At 44.6% G+C, this 16,374-nt stretch overlaps 1 protein-coding gene across 2 annotated transcripts in view; it reads left to right on the top strand.

Moving 5' to 3' along the window:
* The window catches only part of CD226 (CD226 molecule), a 91,221-nt gene that overhangs the window by 46,347 nt on the left and 28,500 nt on the right, over nt 1–16,374 (top strand). For both annotated transcript variants that reach the window (XM_019432576.2, XM_053902826.1), the window contains exon 4: nt 12,681–13,028. In XM_019432576.2, the coding sequence (XP_019288121.1) occupies nt 12,681–13,028 (348 nt within the window). The remainder of the gene's footprint in view (nt 1–12,680; nt 13,029–16,374) is intronic.

Here is a 16,374-nt window from a genome sequence, read left to right as displayed (position 1 = left end):
CTCTTAAAAATAAATAAACATTAAAAAATTTTTTTTTAAAAAGAGCACACACTGAATGCTGAATGAATACATTATTATCTCCTTCTGTCGCCATACCTATTTTTTATTTGTATGTCCCAAATTTTCTTTTCTTTTATTATTTTTAAAAATATTTATTTATTTTGAGGGAGAGGGAGGAGAGAGACAGAGAGAGAGGGAGAGAGAGAGAGTGAGCAGGGGAGGGGCAAGAGAGAGGGAGAGAGAATCCTAAGCAGGCTCCATGCTGTCAGCACAGAGTCTGATGTGGGGCTTGAGCTCACAAACTGTGAGATCATGATCTGAGCCTAAATCAAGAGTTGGACGCTCAACTGACTGAGCCACCCAGGCACCCCCCAAATGCCTCTTATATCACAATAAATTGGGGCACCTGGGTAGCCCAATCAGTTAAGTGTCCAACTTCAGCTCAGGTCATGATCTCACAGTTCATGAGTTCAAGCCCTGTGTTGGGCTCTGGGCTGATAGCTTGGAGCCTGGATCCTGCTTAGGATTCTGGGTCTCCCTCTCTCTCTGCCCTCCCTCCCCGACTCATGCCTCATCTGTCTTTCTCACTCTCAAAAATAAACAAACATTAAAAAAGTTAAAACAACAACAAAAAAATCCCAGCAAACTGACATGGGCACTATGTGTTCCCTCATTCTACCAGCTCTTTGTGTCTCTGTTCTGGACTGTTTGCTTATCTGGCAAATCCCATGATTATAGCAATCCCTGTCAAGAGCCACATACACACTGGTTTTTCGGTATTGTCCCATTTTTCACTTTAACTTCATTATAGTTTGAACTAAAAAATTTCAGCCTCTCCTACCTTAGAGGTTGGGAGAAATATTGTTGATCTTGCTGTGGTGTGAAAAGCACCTGGAGCTCTTTGGAGAGAAGGTATTAAAGCCGTAAATATTGCAGTGCTGGCTGGTCCTCAAGGCTTGTGCCCGGAGGAACAGGTCCTGGGGGTGCTTGCGTTTGGCAAACGTGGGAATAAAGACCCAAACTCATGTAGGATCTAGACTGGAAAATATGACTTTTAGGCTCCTGGAATCATCCACTGAATTTATAATATGGTATCATCTTCAGAGACAGGTTCTCAATTTCCTCCACGGTATTTATCGAGCAACTGAAGGTACCTGGCTTTGTGCTGAGATCAGATATATTGAAGACATGCCATCTTCAATGCATTGAGAGTTTCCCAGGGCAGGGAGAAATGACAGCAAATAAAAGACAACACAATAGAAGGTATAGAAGTAAAACAGAAGAGGGAGTGGTTATCCTACCTTAGGATGAGTCAGAAAATATTTCCTCCAAGGGAGTGGTGTCACAGTTGAGTTTTATGGGATAAGTCGTGATTTTCCTGGACTGGAGTGAAAGGAGTATATTAGGCAATCCAGAAGAGGAGATGGCTGATGTAAGATCATAAATGTGAGTCCTGTTTTGAGGGACACTAGAGTATATAGTAGATTCTAGTAGGAGATGAGACTGGGGGCAAAGGCAGGGGTAAAATCATAAAGGATTTAAGTGAAGAATGTGGACTTCGTCCTATAGCAGCAATGGGAAACCTCTGAACCTTTTAAAGCAGAGATGTGGCATGACCAGAGTTGAATTGTAGCTCCATAGTTTTGGATGCAGTGTGCGTTGGTGGGAGAAAGGGCAAGAATCAGAGTTGGGCAGCTATTTTGATGGCCCAGATGAAGAAACATAGGGAAATACATAGTGAGTGAGTCTTGTATTTTCATTCTATTTGGTTTCAAAGTCATTCTGGGGGCACCTGGGTGGCTCTGTGGGTTAAGCATGTGACTTCGGCCCAGGTCATGATCTCAAGGTCCGTGAGTTCAAGCCCCATATCAGACTCTGTGCGGACAGCTCAGAGCCTGGAGCCTGCTTCGGATTCTGTGTCTCCCTCTCTCTCTCTGCCTCTCCCCAAGTCGCTCTCTGTCTCTCTCTCAAAAAATAAATAAACATTCAAAGTCATTCTGTTGTGCAGATTTCTCTGCTACAGTGCTTAACCTCCTACAGATGAGATAAATGTATCAGCAAATATTTATTGATCATCGAATATGTGCAAGATATAATTTAAGGTGTTTCCAGAGATTAAAATAAGTACAGTTCATGACATGGTACAATTACCTTGAGAACTTTTGGAGCATGGGGGACTAACAAGCTACAAATGAATATTTTAAAAATTATTTCTGCCTCCAAGGAGCTCGGCATAATTGAGAGAAGCAAGATAGAAAACACAGCAGTTCCTATTTTGTGAGTGTAGTGATTTGTTATGCACAGTTAGACGTGGGAAGAGTAAGAGCTGTGGGACCCCGTGGCCTAGGGCTGCTGTGGGCTGGTGGGGCAGATGCTGTGAGACAGTCTGGCCAGCAGGGCCTTGAAGGAAAGATGGAGTAAGAGAGAGCACTGTTACCACAGAAGTTCTGGACGCCACCTCCGGGTGCTCTGGTCTAAGTTCAAATTCTAGGTTCCAAGTAATATCGGTAAAGTTCCGGAACTGTGTCTGCTTTAGGTTGTGTTCCTCAGGAGTCACGGAGAGGAGGATAAATGTGAAAGGGATGTGTTGGGAAGTGTTCCCAGGAAAGTCCATTAGGGGAGCCGGAACTGGACAGAAAGGACACCAGGCAAAGTCCAGGGATGTTAACTTGAGCTCACCGGGCAGAGGCTCTGAAGACCCCCACTCCTGTCAATCACTGGGCAAGGGCCCCTCTGTGTATGTAGGTCCCAGGCCTGCACTGAGCCTCACCAAGCATAGCAGCAGGTGATGGCTCTTCAGGAGGCAGCGTTGGTGTGCCCCCAAAGCAGAGGAATCCCAGGGGGTGTACATGGAACCCTGAAAGCATTTGTCAGTGTCCATGTCAAGTACCCCCGCTCTCAACCTCCCAGAGTGCCCTACATTGTGGAGCTATTGCTCAGAGAGACTCAAGCAAAGGACCTGGTCTTTCAGTTCTCCCCATTCATCACTGGCCTTTATCCCTTAACAGGCACAACAACACATCGGTTGCCTGAGAGTATAAGCCCCTCTCCCCCAGAAATCCTAGCCTTTCTTAACCACAGTCAGGACAGCATAAGATATTTTGGTAAGTAAAATCGGGCTCATATTCAGATGTTTTCAAAAGAGAACTGTAAGAGTGAATTTTGAGCTCACTTTCTCTGAATGCTGTCGCTATTGAGATTTCTGAAATGCGGGGCCTAGGGTATCACACCTTCCCCTTTCCTTATATAGAATGTCTTCTGTCTCATAGGTCATGTCTTTGTCTGCAGAACTGACAGAAATTGCTTTCCAGTGTTTTAGAGTAATTTTAATTGGTTAGGAATCACAGTGGTAAAAATTATGAAACCCAATTTTGCGAGCAGCGTGTTTAAAAGCTTGTTTTTACAATTCACTTAATTTTATCATATCTTTCTGTGGAGGTTGAAGCAGGTATGTTCTCATATATGTGTTTCTGTAATGTGTCTATGATGCATGGTGGGGGTTCCCCCCATTTTTAGCATTTTTAGCCTCGTATCAATTGCTTCTTAGTCATTTTTCATATGCCATTCATCAGAAATCCTGCTTACCTGTTCTCCACAAAACCAACCGGACCAACCGGAAATATAAATGAAACGTAATGAGGGCGATACTGTAAGAAACAGTGACATGGGCAGAAAGCGTAGAAAGAAGGAAGTCGGACATGGAGTCGATGCTTTAAATGCACAAAGCTCATTTAGCTACTCGAATATCTTGTGTTTGGTCTTCCCTGCAGATTTTCTTTGGGCAAATAACTGTATTTGGTCGAGACCCTTTGACAAACCTCGCTGAGCCCAGAGTCAGCCAACAGCACGGCTTTTATTTAGTTGGCTGGGAACCAAACTCACACCTTTCCATCCCAGAGTTTCTGGGGACGTGGGGCTCTGTTCGTGCAATGACCTGGTTATGTGTCTCTCCACCAACTCGAACCTTTACCTTCTTTGTCTTTACATCAATAGGATTTTTGTTGAAGGAGTGAATGAGTGAGTGAATGAGTGAACGAGTGAATGGCCAAAGAGGTAACATTTCATGGCCTCCTGTGTGTAATCTGTCTTCCTGCTCAAGTCTCCCACCCACCCCTGCCCTTGAAGACACTGCCCCTGCTCCTGTGCTCCTGGGGAGCATGGTGACCTGTGACAAGGCTGGCTCCTGGCGCATCTCAGTCATTTCTGCCACAGCCGGTCTGTTCCTGGCCACTCGCCTGTGGGAACCTGCTTCCTTTCCTTTCACTCGGAAAGCAATCTAATGGACGATTTCACACTAATGTGCTGGTGCCTGCCAGGAGCTGAGGTTGTTATGTGCATTTTAACAAGGACAAGTAAAGAAATTGATTTCTAATTATAGGATTGAAGGCATCATAAAATAAGATATTTAGGAACAAGGGTTTCCAGGGCAGCTCTTTCGCCTCTGTGGAATCCTGCCCGGTTGCAGGTAGGAGGGAAAGCTCCATCAGGTGGAGCACCTCATCGGGATAGGGGTAGGATGGCTGCCATGGTTTAGGGGCAGGTGCCTGAGCCTCCTCCCCGGAAAGGGCTCCCTTCTCTGCCCCCTGCCGCTGGGCGACCTACCTCGGGGTCCTCGGTGTTGGGGACTAAATGTGTCAGCACATGTCACGCCTTCAATGCTGGCACACAGTAAAGTCTCATTTGAGGTATATATTTTGCCTTTAAAATATGTTGAAGGGGCACCTGGATGGCTCAGTTGGTTAATCATGTGACAGTTGGTTTCGGCTCAGCTTGGTGGGTTCGAGCCCCTCATTGGGCTCTGCACTGACATGGCAGAGCATGCTTGGGATTCTCTGTCTCCCTCTCTCTGCCCCTCTCCTGCTTACTCTGTATCTCTCTCTCAAAAATAAAATAAAATAAAATAAAATAAAATAAAATAAAATACTTTAAAAAATATGTTGAAAATGTTCCAAGTATGTGAAACAAAATGCTTAATGTAGTCCTTAGTGACAATTCACTAACACAATCTATTCTCTATCTAGCAGGACATGATTAGGGTTGATGTTAATCTTTTGATTCTTTTCCTGTAAAACTCTGCCATGCAGAAAGTCTTACATTAAATTTCCAAGTCAGTGAGGTCACCTGCTAACCTTTTGGTAGAAAACAAGCCAATGGTCCTGGGTTGTATTGTCATCTTTTGGTTTTACAAGACCTCCGAACTATACTATTTAAAATTCTTATACACCCATGAGTCATTTATTTTTCTGCTTGGGAGGAACTGCAGAGATGCTCAGAAGTAAAACTTTTTTGTGTACTTCAACAAACCTCATGGCAGTGACTTCAAAAAAGCATAGTTCTCATGGTGTCATGACAGAGAGATTGAAATTTACTTTTTCATGAATAAAGCCTGTGAGCAAAATTTACATATGAGGGTCCATGGTGACCCTTTAGACAGACATTCTCAATCTTCAGGTTGGTGTTGGCGGGGGGGTTTCCATGAAGCTACTGGGGGGATAGCCTGAGGTCGGGTGGCGGGTGGGGGGGGGTGCTTTGGCCTCAGCAGGTGCTTTGAATCCCAAGGGGATTTGAATCCCAAATCCATCCAGGCTGGAGTTGCAAGTGTTTCTTTCTTTGGTGCCCAGACAGGGGCCTCACAGCTTCCCTTTGGACGCCCTGCAAACCCTCCCTCAATATGTATCTTCTGGGCTGAATCTCTGATTTGCCGCCCAGGATTGTTTGCCCAATTCTAGTTCCTTCTTTCGTTGAAACAATTAGCCTTGCTTGGCCTGACTCCAGGACAGGTTTGTCAGGTTGTGTTTTTATCTCTCAGCACAGCTTTCATTCTTTATCGGTGCTTTTCAGCCAAGCAATCTCTTAGCTTATTTTTATCTCCTTCGCTTCCTCTACCTTTTATCTGCACTTTAAATGAAGGACAGGAAATGGCAAGAGTGTGGAGGGGGCTTGTGAAGATCGCTGATTTCCCTCACTGGGTGGCCTTGCTGCTTCTGATAGGTCCTGGTAAGATCCAGATGATTGTATCAGAAATGCCAGCCTGATGAAGTCTTTTCCCCCCTCCCCACCTCGCCCCACCCCCATGTTAGTTTGCTAGAACTGTCCGGACAAGAGACCGCAGGCTGGGTGGTTTGAGCAGCAGAAGTGGTCTGGAGCTGGAAGCCGGAGACCGTGTTATCTGCAGTGGTGGCTCCTTCTGAGGCTGGTGGGGGGTGGGGAGTCTGCCCCGGGCCTCTCTCCTCACTTCTGGGGGTCTCCTGCCATCGTTGGCATTCCTCGGTTTGTGGACACCGTACCTTGATCTCCGCCTTCATCTCCAAACGATGTTCTCCCTGTGTGCATGCCAGTGTGCAGTCGGCCCTTTTAGAAGGACACCTGTCATGTGGGATGAGGGGCCCGCCCCGCTGTGGTGTGACCTCATCTTAACTAATTACCTCTGCAGTGACCCCGTTCCCAAATAAGATCACATGCTGAGGTGCTTCAGTCAGGATGGCAATCTATGAATTTTTTCTGGGGGTGGGGTGGGGGGAGACACAGTTCAACCCTTCCCCCCGCCCCACCCCAAACATCACCTGGGTGCATTTCCAGCTTTTTAGAGAAATGCCATCCCCACGACTCTCGTTGCCGTCTGCACTTGAAACGATCGCGGGGCAGGGAGTTTCGGGGAGGTCAGGGGTGTCCTGGGAGCAGCCTGGTCCAGGCTGATGGCTCCTGTTTCTGTTCTGCCTGAAGCTGCTCGACAGGGCAGCTCAGCACCCACCACGTCTGCCTTTGCGGGTTTTTGTCTGTCACGGGGCAGAGCTGTGAGGGGGGCAGGGCCCCACTTGGGAACCTCAGCCCCTCTCCTGCCCCGCCTGCCCCGTGAGCTGCCAAAGTGCCATTTCTCTGCTCTCCGGACCTCTCTGCCCGCTTCAGCTGGGACTTTGTGTGTCTATTTCTTTTGCCTACTTCCCCCTGCCCCCAATTTTTCTTTATTTAAAAAAAATGTATTTATGTATTATTGAGGTAAAATATAACACGCTATTCATTTCAGGTGTACGACCCAACAATTTGATAGATATATGAAGAAATGATGACTTCAGTAAGTCTAGTTAGCAGCTGTCACCCTACACAGTAATAAAATTTTATATTTTCTTTGAGAAGAACTTTGAGGTTGTAATCCCTTAACGAGTGCTTGCAGATTTTTTAAACCTTTGTCTCAGATCACTTTAAATACTTCCTTAGTCATCAAGTAGTAGACATTTTACTTTGCATCTAATTTTTTTTTAAAGTTTATATATTTTGAGAGAGAGAGACAGAGACAGAGAACACAAGCAGGGGAAGAACAGAGAGCGCGGGAGAGAGAGAGGATCCCAAGCAGGCTCCATACTGTCGGCACAGTGTCCAATGTGGGTTTCGACCTCACAAACTGAGATCATGATCTGAGCAGAAATCAAGAGTTGGACGCTTAGCCTACTGAGCCACCCAGGCACCCTTTATGTTGCATTTAAATGGATCCTTTATATTTGAGAGTTTGTAGAAAACTTCTCTATTGAGGACATGCGTACTCTAGGCACAGTTGGGAATATGTGAAGTTACCACCGTTATCTCTTCTAATTAGCTCGAGTAATGGTAGTACTCCTGAAGATAGCTTGGGGCAATTCTGGCTGTTTAATTTTTAGCCTATTTTAAACATCATAAGAGCAAGTTATTGTCTTGTGCTTTAGAAACCCTGGAGAGAGGTCTGACCGAGAGCAGAGGCTGTGGATTTGGACCCTGCACATACGACGTGGTTGAAAATTGCAAGGCAGGAGATCACCAGGGAGGGAGATTGGAGGGGGACAAGTGTTGGAATCTTGGGGGAGAACAACGTTTTAAAAGACCAGCAGAGAAAAAAAGGACCCTGCATAAGTCTATGGAGGAAGGTCGGAAAGGAGAGAGGACAACAGAAACGTGCAGGGTCACAGAAGGCAAAGAGTGTCCAGGAGGACGTAGCATCCAGTACTCAGGGTCAGGAACAGGCGTGGCTTTCACTGTTGGAGGATGTGCCTTGGTGTGTGGAACCAGGAGAAAGGAGGCAGAGTCGGGAGCAGTGAATTCCTTCCGGAATTTTGAATGAATAGAGGAGAAGAGAGGAGGATTGGACAGCACCACAGGTTCCAAACTTGGTTTTCAGGGATCGGGGAGATCCTATTGGGAGCTGAGGAGTTTCGTGTTTGTCCTCTTTCCATGGATTGCTTGCCAAGGGGTCATTTGACATGTTTCTCTGCTCTTTGTAGTTCTGTAAATTGGTGGTTAGGTGTAGAGGCTTGAGCAGAGTCAGACTGGATTATTTGGGGGAGGCGACTGCCCCCAACGTGGCATCATGGAGACATGAATGGTCTTTTGTGAATTTGCAGACATTGATGGTCATTGCCTGGAACAGTTAATTTATTCAGGGATTACACATATGATTTCGAGCACATTTCTCACTCTGAGAGGTTTTATGGAGGTAACTTCCCCTCCCCCCAATCAGTAGGTACACCCTGCATATTGGCTGCAAGATGGAATTATAAGTCAGTTTCTTTATTCAAAAATTATTTACTGACTTCTCTGCTCTATGCCAAGTACGGTTCTAGGTCCCAAGTATAGAGTGGTGTATAAAGGTCTATACCAAAGGTCTGGGATTCTTTCTGAAGCTTATACTGAACAGAGTAAGGGTCTTGTGAAATTGATGAGTGATATTGTAGTGCTGTTCAAACTGCACACAGGGCCACTACCTACTGAGGGTGGTGAAGGAGAAGAGATTAGCGGCCACAGATGCGATGGTGGCCTGGGGCAGTCGTACGAGGCACCAGCATACCCTGAAGTATCTGGGTACCCAGGCATGGAGTGGTACTTGGAAAAGGTGATGAAGCACTGAGATAAATTGAAAAATAATCTATCCTGTCAGAAAAATCATATACACAGTACAGAGAATCTCTCATCATATTTTGTGATTAAATCACATAAAAACAACACACAGATCAATTTATTAGAACAGACGAAATCCTGTGCCCTGATAACAGCCAGCGCTGGTGAGAGCGTGACAGGGAGGGAGGTCTCATTCGTTGCTGGTGGGCGTGTAAGATGGGGCAGCCAGTTGGAAGGCAGCTTGTCAGTGTCTTAGCATACAATCCAGCAATCAGGCTTCTTGACATTTGCCCAGAGGAATTTAAAACTTATGTCCACACAAACTCTTGCACATGGTTGTTTACAGCAGCTTTATTCATAGTTGCCCAAACTCAGAAGCAACTAAGATGTCCTTCAGGAGGTGAATGGATAAATAAGCTGTGGTCCATCCAGACGATGGAATAGTCTTCAATCCCAAAAGGAAATGAGCTATCAAACCATGAAAACACATGGAAGAATCTTAACTTTTTTTTTTAATATCCATTTATTTTTGAGAGAGAGAGAGAGAGAGAGAGCAAGAGTAAGGGAGGGGTGGAGAGAGAGGGAGGCACAGAATCCAGAATCTGAAGCAGGTTTCAGGTTCTGACCTGTCAGTACAGAGCCCAATGCCAGTGAGGTCATGACCTGAGCCGAAGTTGGATGCTTAAACGACTGAGCCACCCAGGTGCCCCAGCAGGTGGGGAAATCTTAAATGCTTATTACTCTGTGAAAGAAACCAATCTGAAAAGGCTACATTCCATATGGTTCCAACTATATGACATTCTAGAAAAGGCTAAACTATGGAGGCAGTAAAACGATCAGTGGTTGGCAAGGGTTGAGGGGAGGGAGGGTTAAATAGACAGAGCACAGAGGATTTTTAGAGATGTGAAAATACTCCAGATGACATAATGGTGGACACGTGTCCTTATACATTTGTCCAAACTCACAGGATGTACAACACCGAAAGTGAACTCCAGTATAAACTATGGACTCTAGGTGATTATGATGTGACAACATAGGTTCATATTTGGTAAAAAATGTATCATTCTGGTAGGGGATGTTGATAATGGGGATGCGGCGTGTGGGAGGAGGGAGGAAGTATATTGGAAATCTCTACCTTTCTCTCAGTTTTATTGTAACCCTAACCCTGCTCTAAAAAATAATCTTTTAAACAGAACAAACTGTGGTCTATTCTCGGTTTATGCTGAGAATTAATACATAACCGAATAGAAATATAAAGTTAACTGGTGTTCATTATTTTCATTCTATTATTAAGATTTGAATCTTCCCTATTAACGACAGCATTTTGATCCCTATTTCAAGTAGACGTGCTTTCTAGTTCCAAGCACATCAGGACACCGGGGTCCTCTTGTGTGCGGGGTTTTTGGGTAATTGTTTTCAGGGTCATTTCCTGTCGCCTTACATGTGCCATGCTGGAGGATTAGGTGACAAGCAGCAAAGAGCACAGGAGACAAGGGGAGTTCCGCAGACCTCTCGTGAGTCTCAGTTTTCACCCGCCACCAACCAGCGACTCCGGTGGCCAGGACAGGTTAGCTGGAGGTTCCTCTGTGCTTCAGCACCACCTGCCTCTGAGCGGGGCCTGTGAGGCTGAGCCCCGTCCGTGTCTACTGACAGGTGGGTCTTTACGCAGAGCCTGGGCTCTGGAAACTTCCGGGCTCCTTCAACGACAGCTCCACCAGCCCCTGAGACCTGGCTGGTCAGCATCGGAGATGGCCTTCATTGCTCTGTGGATCTGTCCTTTGTACAAGTGTAGACACCCCTCAGGGCGGATCCCCCTTTGTACCCAAGTCAGCATTACAAGGGTCGCTTCCTGAGAGCAGCTGTGGTCACACGGGCAGATGAAGCTCCCGAGATGGGTGGAGGGAGGTGCCACAAAAGAAGATAACCGGATGGCAGGCGTGTCTGCACCGAAGACAGATAATAGAAGAGCACAGGGCGGGCCTGCCTCTGTTTCCCCATGGTCTCGCACGCCTCACAGAAAAATGTGTCCCTTTTTCTTTCTTCTCATTTCTTTTATGTTCTTGATATTTTCCCAGCACCATGTGCTTGTCCTTTTATTTATATTACCTCTCATTTCTTTCCCTTTTCTCGTCACTGCTTGTCCATCTTAATTTCATTTTAGTTTCTCGTTTGTTTGCTTTAAGCTTTTAGTTCCTTATTTTTCCCATTTCTTTTTTTAAAAACTAAAAAAAAAAACCTTTTTTAACGTTTACTCAGTTTTGAGAGAGTGCAAACGGGGGAGGAGCAGAGAGCTAGGCGGACACAGAATCCCAAGCAGCTCCAGGCTCTGAGCTGTCAGCACAGAGCCCCATGTGGGGCTCGAACTCACGGACTGTGAGATCATGACCTGAGCCAAACTCGGATGCTTAACCAACTGTGCCACCCAGGCGCCCCTTGTTTTTCCCATTGCTTGTGAATTTTCTCCCATTTCTCTCCCCCCCCCCCATTCTTGTGGTGGCTTTTTACTTAGAGATAACATGCTACTTACTGTGTGCTTATTATGTGGGTAAAGTGTTAACTTTGATAAACAGTTGTATGATTACAAATTGAAAAACTGGAATGCTGTGTGGTTTTCTCTTTTCAACAACATTTTGACGCATGGAACCACTTGTTGAAGAAAAGAAGCTACCTTTTGGTGGAAATGAAACTGTTATAGACAAAGTATTCTAGTTTAATATGGACAGCAAATCTTACTGTGTTTTAGACTCAATATCTTCTTTCAAGTGTGGTTTCTCCTCTCCTTTCCTGTTCCTCTTTTCTTTTGTTTCTTTTTTGAGAGAGAGTGAGGGCAAGTGAGGGAGAGGGGCAGAGGGAGAGAGAGAGAACCCTAAGCAGGCTCCACACTCAGTGTGGAGCCCAATATGGGGCTCAATCCCATGACCTGGGTTTAGAAATCAAAAATCAAGAGTCAGATGCTCAAGCAACTGAGCCACCCAGGTGCCCCCACTTCCTTTTCTCCCCTCCCCTCCCCTCCCCTCCCCTCCCCTCCCCTCCCCTCCCCTCCCCTCCCCTCCCCTCCCCTCCCCTCCCCTCCCCTCTCCTCTCCTCTCCTCTCCTCTCCTCTCCTCTCCTCTCCTCTCCTCTCCTCTCCTCTCCTCTCCTCTCCTCTCCTCTCCTCTTGTCTCTTACAACTGGTAGTCAAGAAGGTAGCCCAGAACTACTGATTTGGATATCTGGTGAATATTTGCTGAGTGCTCTGCTGGGTATTTCAGCTATGGTGGAAGGAAGAAATATTGAAGGACTTCCTTGGTACCCAGGAATTTAAATCCCATGTGGACCCTTACTCTATGTATGCATAAGACATATCTGGAAAATCTATATATTATATTTATATATCTGAAAAAAAACCTTTATGCATGTATTTATTCGATGGTCATCTTTTCAATGACCATTAAAATCTTAGCATGACTACAATCTGGATACAGTGTTGGAGTCACCAGCCCAGCATTTCTGCAGAATAGTCTTGTGAAATTCAGCCTCTTGGTAAGATCGCTGCCGAGGAAAGCACTAGTGGTTTTTATTGTGTTTCTTGTTATATGGTTAACCACGTAAAACTTAAGGGAATATGTGTGAACAAGAATATCCTCCTTTTTATTTATTTACTAGCCTCTTTCAAAAGTCTTTTTCTTACAAAAAATGTGTCCTAAAGATATCATTTATAGTTGATGAAACTGTTAAAGAACATTGCCATTACTTTCGATAGAACTTTAAGGGTAGCTGGCACCTTCACACCCCAAAATCTGAGGTCCTAAGTGTAATCATTTGCTTCTTGTTTTCAGATGATTTCGAGATAGCTGTGCCATCAAATAGCCACACGGTCTCAGAACCTGGAAAAAATATCACACTCTCCTGTGAGCTTCCAACAAAGTGGCCAGTCCAACAAATTACCTGGGAGAAGATCCAGCCCCATCAGATTGACCTCTTGACCAGCTGCAACTTGTCCCAAGGGAAAATTTATACTTCAAAGTACCAAAGATGGATGTCGAGTGACTGTAGTCCGGGAATGACCAGCACCTTCATCACCATGCCCCAGGCCGTGGTCTCTGACTCAGGACTCTACCGCTGTGGTTTCAGTGCCAGAACAGGAGAAAATGAAACCTTTGTGAGGAGGTTGACTGTAACTGATGGTAAGTACGTGATGCATGTCTTCAAGTGTTAAAACTGGAGAAGGCCAACCACTGGATTGGTTTCTGTTGTCTTTGTCATGACTGTTGTTCAAAATATTAAAAAATTTTTTTTTGCATTTATTCATGTTTGAGAGACAGAGATAGAGCATGAGTGGGAGAGGAGACCTAGAGAGGGAGACACAGAATCCGAAGCAGGCTCCAGGCTCTGAGCTGTCCGCACAGAGCCCGACGCGGGGCTCGAACTCACGGACCGTGAGACCATGACCTGAGCCGAAGTCGGACGCTCAACTGACGGAGCCACCCAGTCGCCCCCAAAATATTTTTTAATGATTGAGTTTCGGTAAATGTCAGTTTTTGAATCTCAGTATTTGCTTTTTCTTTACCTTGTGAATCCATCAATTACAGATTTAACGATTACAAACCTTTCCAATTTCTCGATCTGCCACATTCCTGAAATTAAAAGAAAAAATTAGTAAGTCGGAAAAGTACTGCAAGTCTCGGTTTGTATAACTTTTATGTTTTTTCCAACTGCATTACAACTTTATCATGGTGGTGACTACGTTTCTAAATCCTCTGTGTCCTCCGCAGTAACAAAATGGTGTTGGATTCGTATTTGCTGAGTCAGTGTTGAGTGGAATTTGATAAATGTTTCACAATGTTACTACTTTGCCAGCTCGGAGCTTTAATTCCTTCCATTGTTTTCAGCCCTCAGAGCAGCAACAGACTAGCCTTAGGACCTCTTCCTCTAAATCGTATTTCTTTTGTATTAGTAATCTGTCTCCTGTGTCGTAATGAGGCCCTCATTTTTTAAGCTGCAGGCCCCACAAAACCTGTGTGAGAGTAAGAAAAAGTGACTTTTCACTTCCTGAAGTACAAATACAGAGAGGCCTACATAGAAGTCTGGATGGAGGGCAGCGTTTACCTCCTCTCAGGCTCTCTCAGTTATGCCTCTGGGCGAGTTTCATAGCAGAGGAACATGTCAGAAAAAATTATTTTTGCTGATGACAGAAATTGTATTTCACCTTTCCTTTCCTTTCCTTTCCTTTCCTTTCCTTTCCTTTCCTTTCCTTTCCTTTCCTTTCCTTTTCTTCCTCCTTCCTTTCCTTCCTTTCCTTTCCTTCCTTCCTTCCTTCCTTCCTTCCTTCCTTCCTTCCTTCTTTCTTTCCTTCCTTCCTTCCTTCCTTCCTTCCTTCCTTCCTTCTTTCCTTCCTCCCTCCGTCCCTCCTTCCTTTCCTTTCCTTTCCTTTCCTTTCCTTTCCTTTCCTTTCCTTTCCTTCCTCCTTCCTTTCATTTCTTTCCTTTCCTTTCCTTTCCTTTCCTTTCCTTTCCTTTCCTTTCCTTTCCTTCCCTTCCCTTCCCTTCCCTTCCCTTCCCTTCCCTTTCCTTCCCTTCCCTTCCCTTCCCTTCCCTTCCCTTCCCTTCCCACTCCCTTTCTTTCATGTGCTTCCAGCCAGCTCATGTGCCTTGGCTTATGTGGAGACTTTTAGAGCCAAGGTTCCCTGGGATTTATTTGGCTGTCCCTTTATAGACTCTGCTTATACTGCAGACTGCTGTTTATTCCTGCGTTGGAAAAGAAGAAGAACACAGTTTGTACACACAGCAGCCTCCAGTGCTGCCACTACAGCAGCTCTGTGTGCCGAGGAGGACATTTGCCAAAGGACAGCACTTTCTCATAATCACCTTGGACCACATGGAAACTTCTTTGCTTCTCTGATGACAGTGAGGGCTGTGGGCGAGGCAGAGCTTGTTCTTAGAACCTGATGCAGGAGCACCTGGGTGGCTCTGTCCGTTGAGCGTCTGACTCTTGATTTCTGCTCGGGTCATGATCTCACCATCCATGAGATCGAGCCCTGTGTCAGGCTCTGTGTTGGTAATGCTGAGTCTGCTTAGGATTCTGTCCCACTGTCTCTCTCTGTGCCTCACCATCGCCCTGTCCCCCACCCCCTCTCTCAAAATAAACATTAACAAAAGAGAACTTGATGCAAAGGAGGGTTGATGGAATATGTGGGAGAGAAATATTAACAGTTTCTTCATTTTAAATGTTGACTCCATTCCTTCAGGCACAAATACAAAATATTTCTTACCTTAAAAAAACTTGTATTACAGAAATGTTTTTTAAACCTGAAGAAGAAACACACACACACACACACACACACACACACACACAATCATTACTCTTCTCCCAGAGACTAAGGCAAGGAAAAGTTCTATTCAGAAAAATATCATAAAGAACATTTCTCACACACATAGGAAATAAGATCTTCTCTGCCATATGTTGAAAAAAATAATTATAAACATCTTAAATCAGAAAAAATAGAGGTAATACATTTTAGGAGATACAGTTATTTCACTTTTACTAATTAATAAAAACGTCTTTCACTCATGCAAACATGACTAAGTTTCTTGCACAAAACTATAACATAAGCGATCAACGGTGTTGAAAATGAAGGTGACTGAAAGTCATGGCCAATATTGTTAGTGTCCATGTGTTTTGAACACTTGCAAAATGGCTGTTTGACATTCAATTGGCAGGTTAAAAGAATATCAACAGGGCTCATTAGTAAAAAGTTAAAATTGATGGAAAATGCCAGCTGATGACCCTATATTTTGGTTTAATTTGATTTTAAAATAAATGTAAGTAAAGATTGAAAATTAAAAAAAAATCGGATGGAAAGCAAAATAGCTCACTTACATCTGCTCTGATGTGATTTGATTATTTCAAGTCTTGAGGCTGTTTGGTCAAAAATCAATGTAGGGATTAAAGCAGAGAGACAGGTATAAGATGTGGAGCAGATTTAATTTATTTCAACTGTCAAGGGAAAGGTGATTGTGACACAAATTTTATAAACTGCTATGCATCCTTTTGTTGGCTCCCATCAACTTCTTTTATAGGATGCAAAGGAGAGATTTTCATGACTGTCATATTCTACACACACACACACACACACACACACACACACGCAGGGCTCTCCCCTGATTTTCGCGTGTGTGTGTTCATCTTCAGACAAGCACCGAGTACTCAGAGGTCAGACACGATGCCAGCCAGTGTGCCATATATCCAGTTCTTTTTTTTTAAGTTTTTTTTTAAATTTTTTAAGTTTTTATTTATTATTTTTTTAACTTGTTTTATTTTTTATTTTTAAAAATTTACATCCAAATTAGTTAGCATACAGTGCACCAATGATTTCAAGAGTAGATTCCTTAATGCCCCTTCCCCATTTAGCCCATCCCCCCCCACACCCCCTCTAGTAACTCTGTTTGTTCTTCATATTTATGAGTCTCTTCTGTTTTGTCCCCCTCCCTGTTTTTATATTATTTTTGTTTCCCTTCCCTTATGTTCATCTGT

This window comes from Panthera pardus, unplaced genomic scaffold (assembly GCF_024362965.1).
Source record: "Panthera pardus isolate Hobbes unplaced genomic scaffold, ASM2436296v1 HiC_scaffold_15, whole genome shotgun sequence".
In the NCBI taxonomy this organism is placed as follows: Eukaryota; Metazoa; Chordata; class Mammalia; order Carnivora; family Felidae; genus Panthera; species Panthera pardus.
This window is presented reverse-complemented; position numbering and strand designations above follow the sequence as displayed.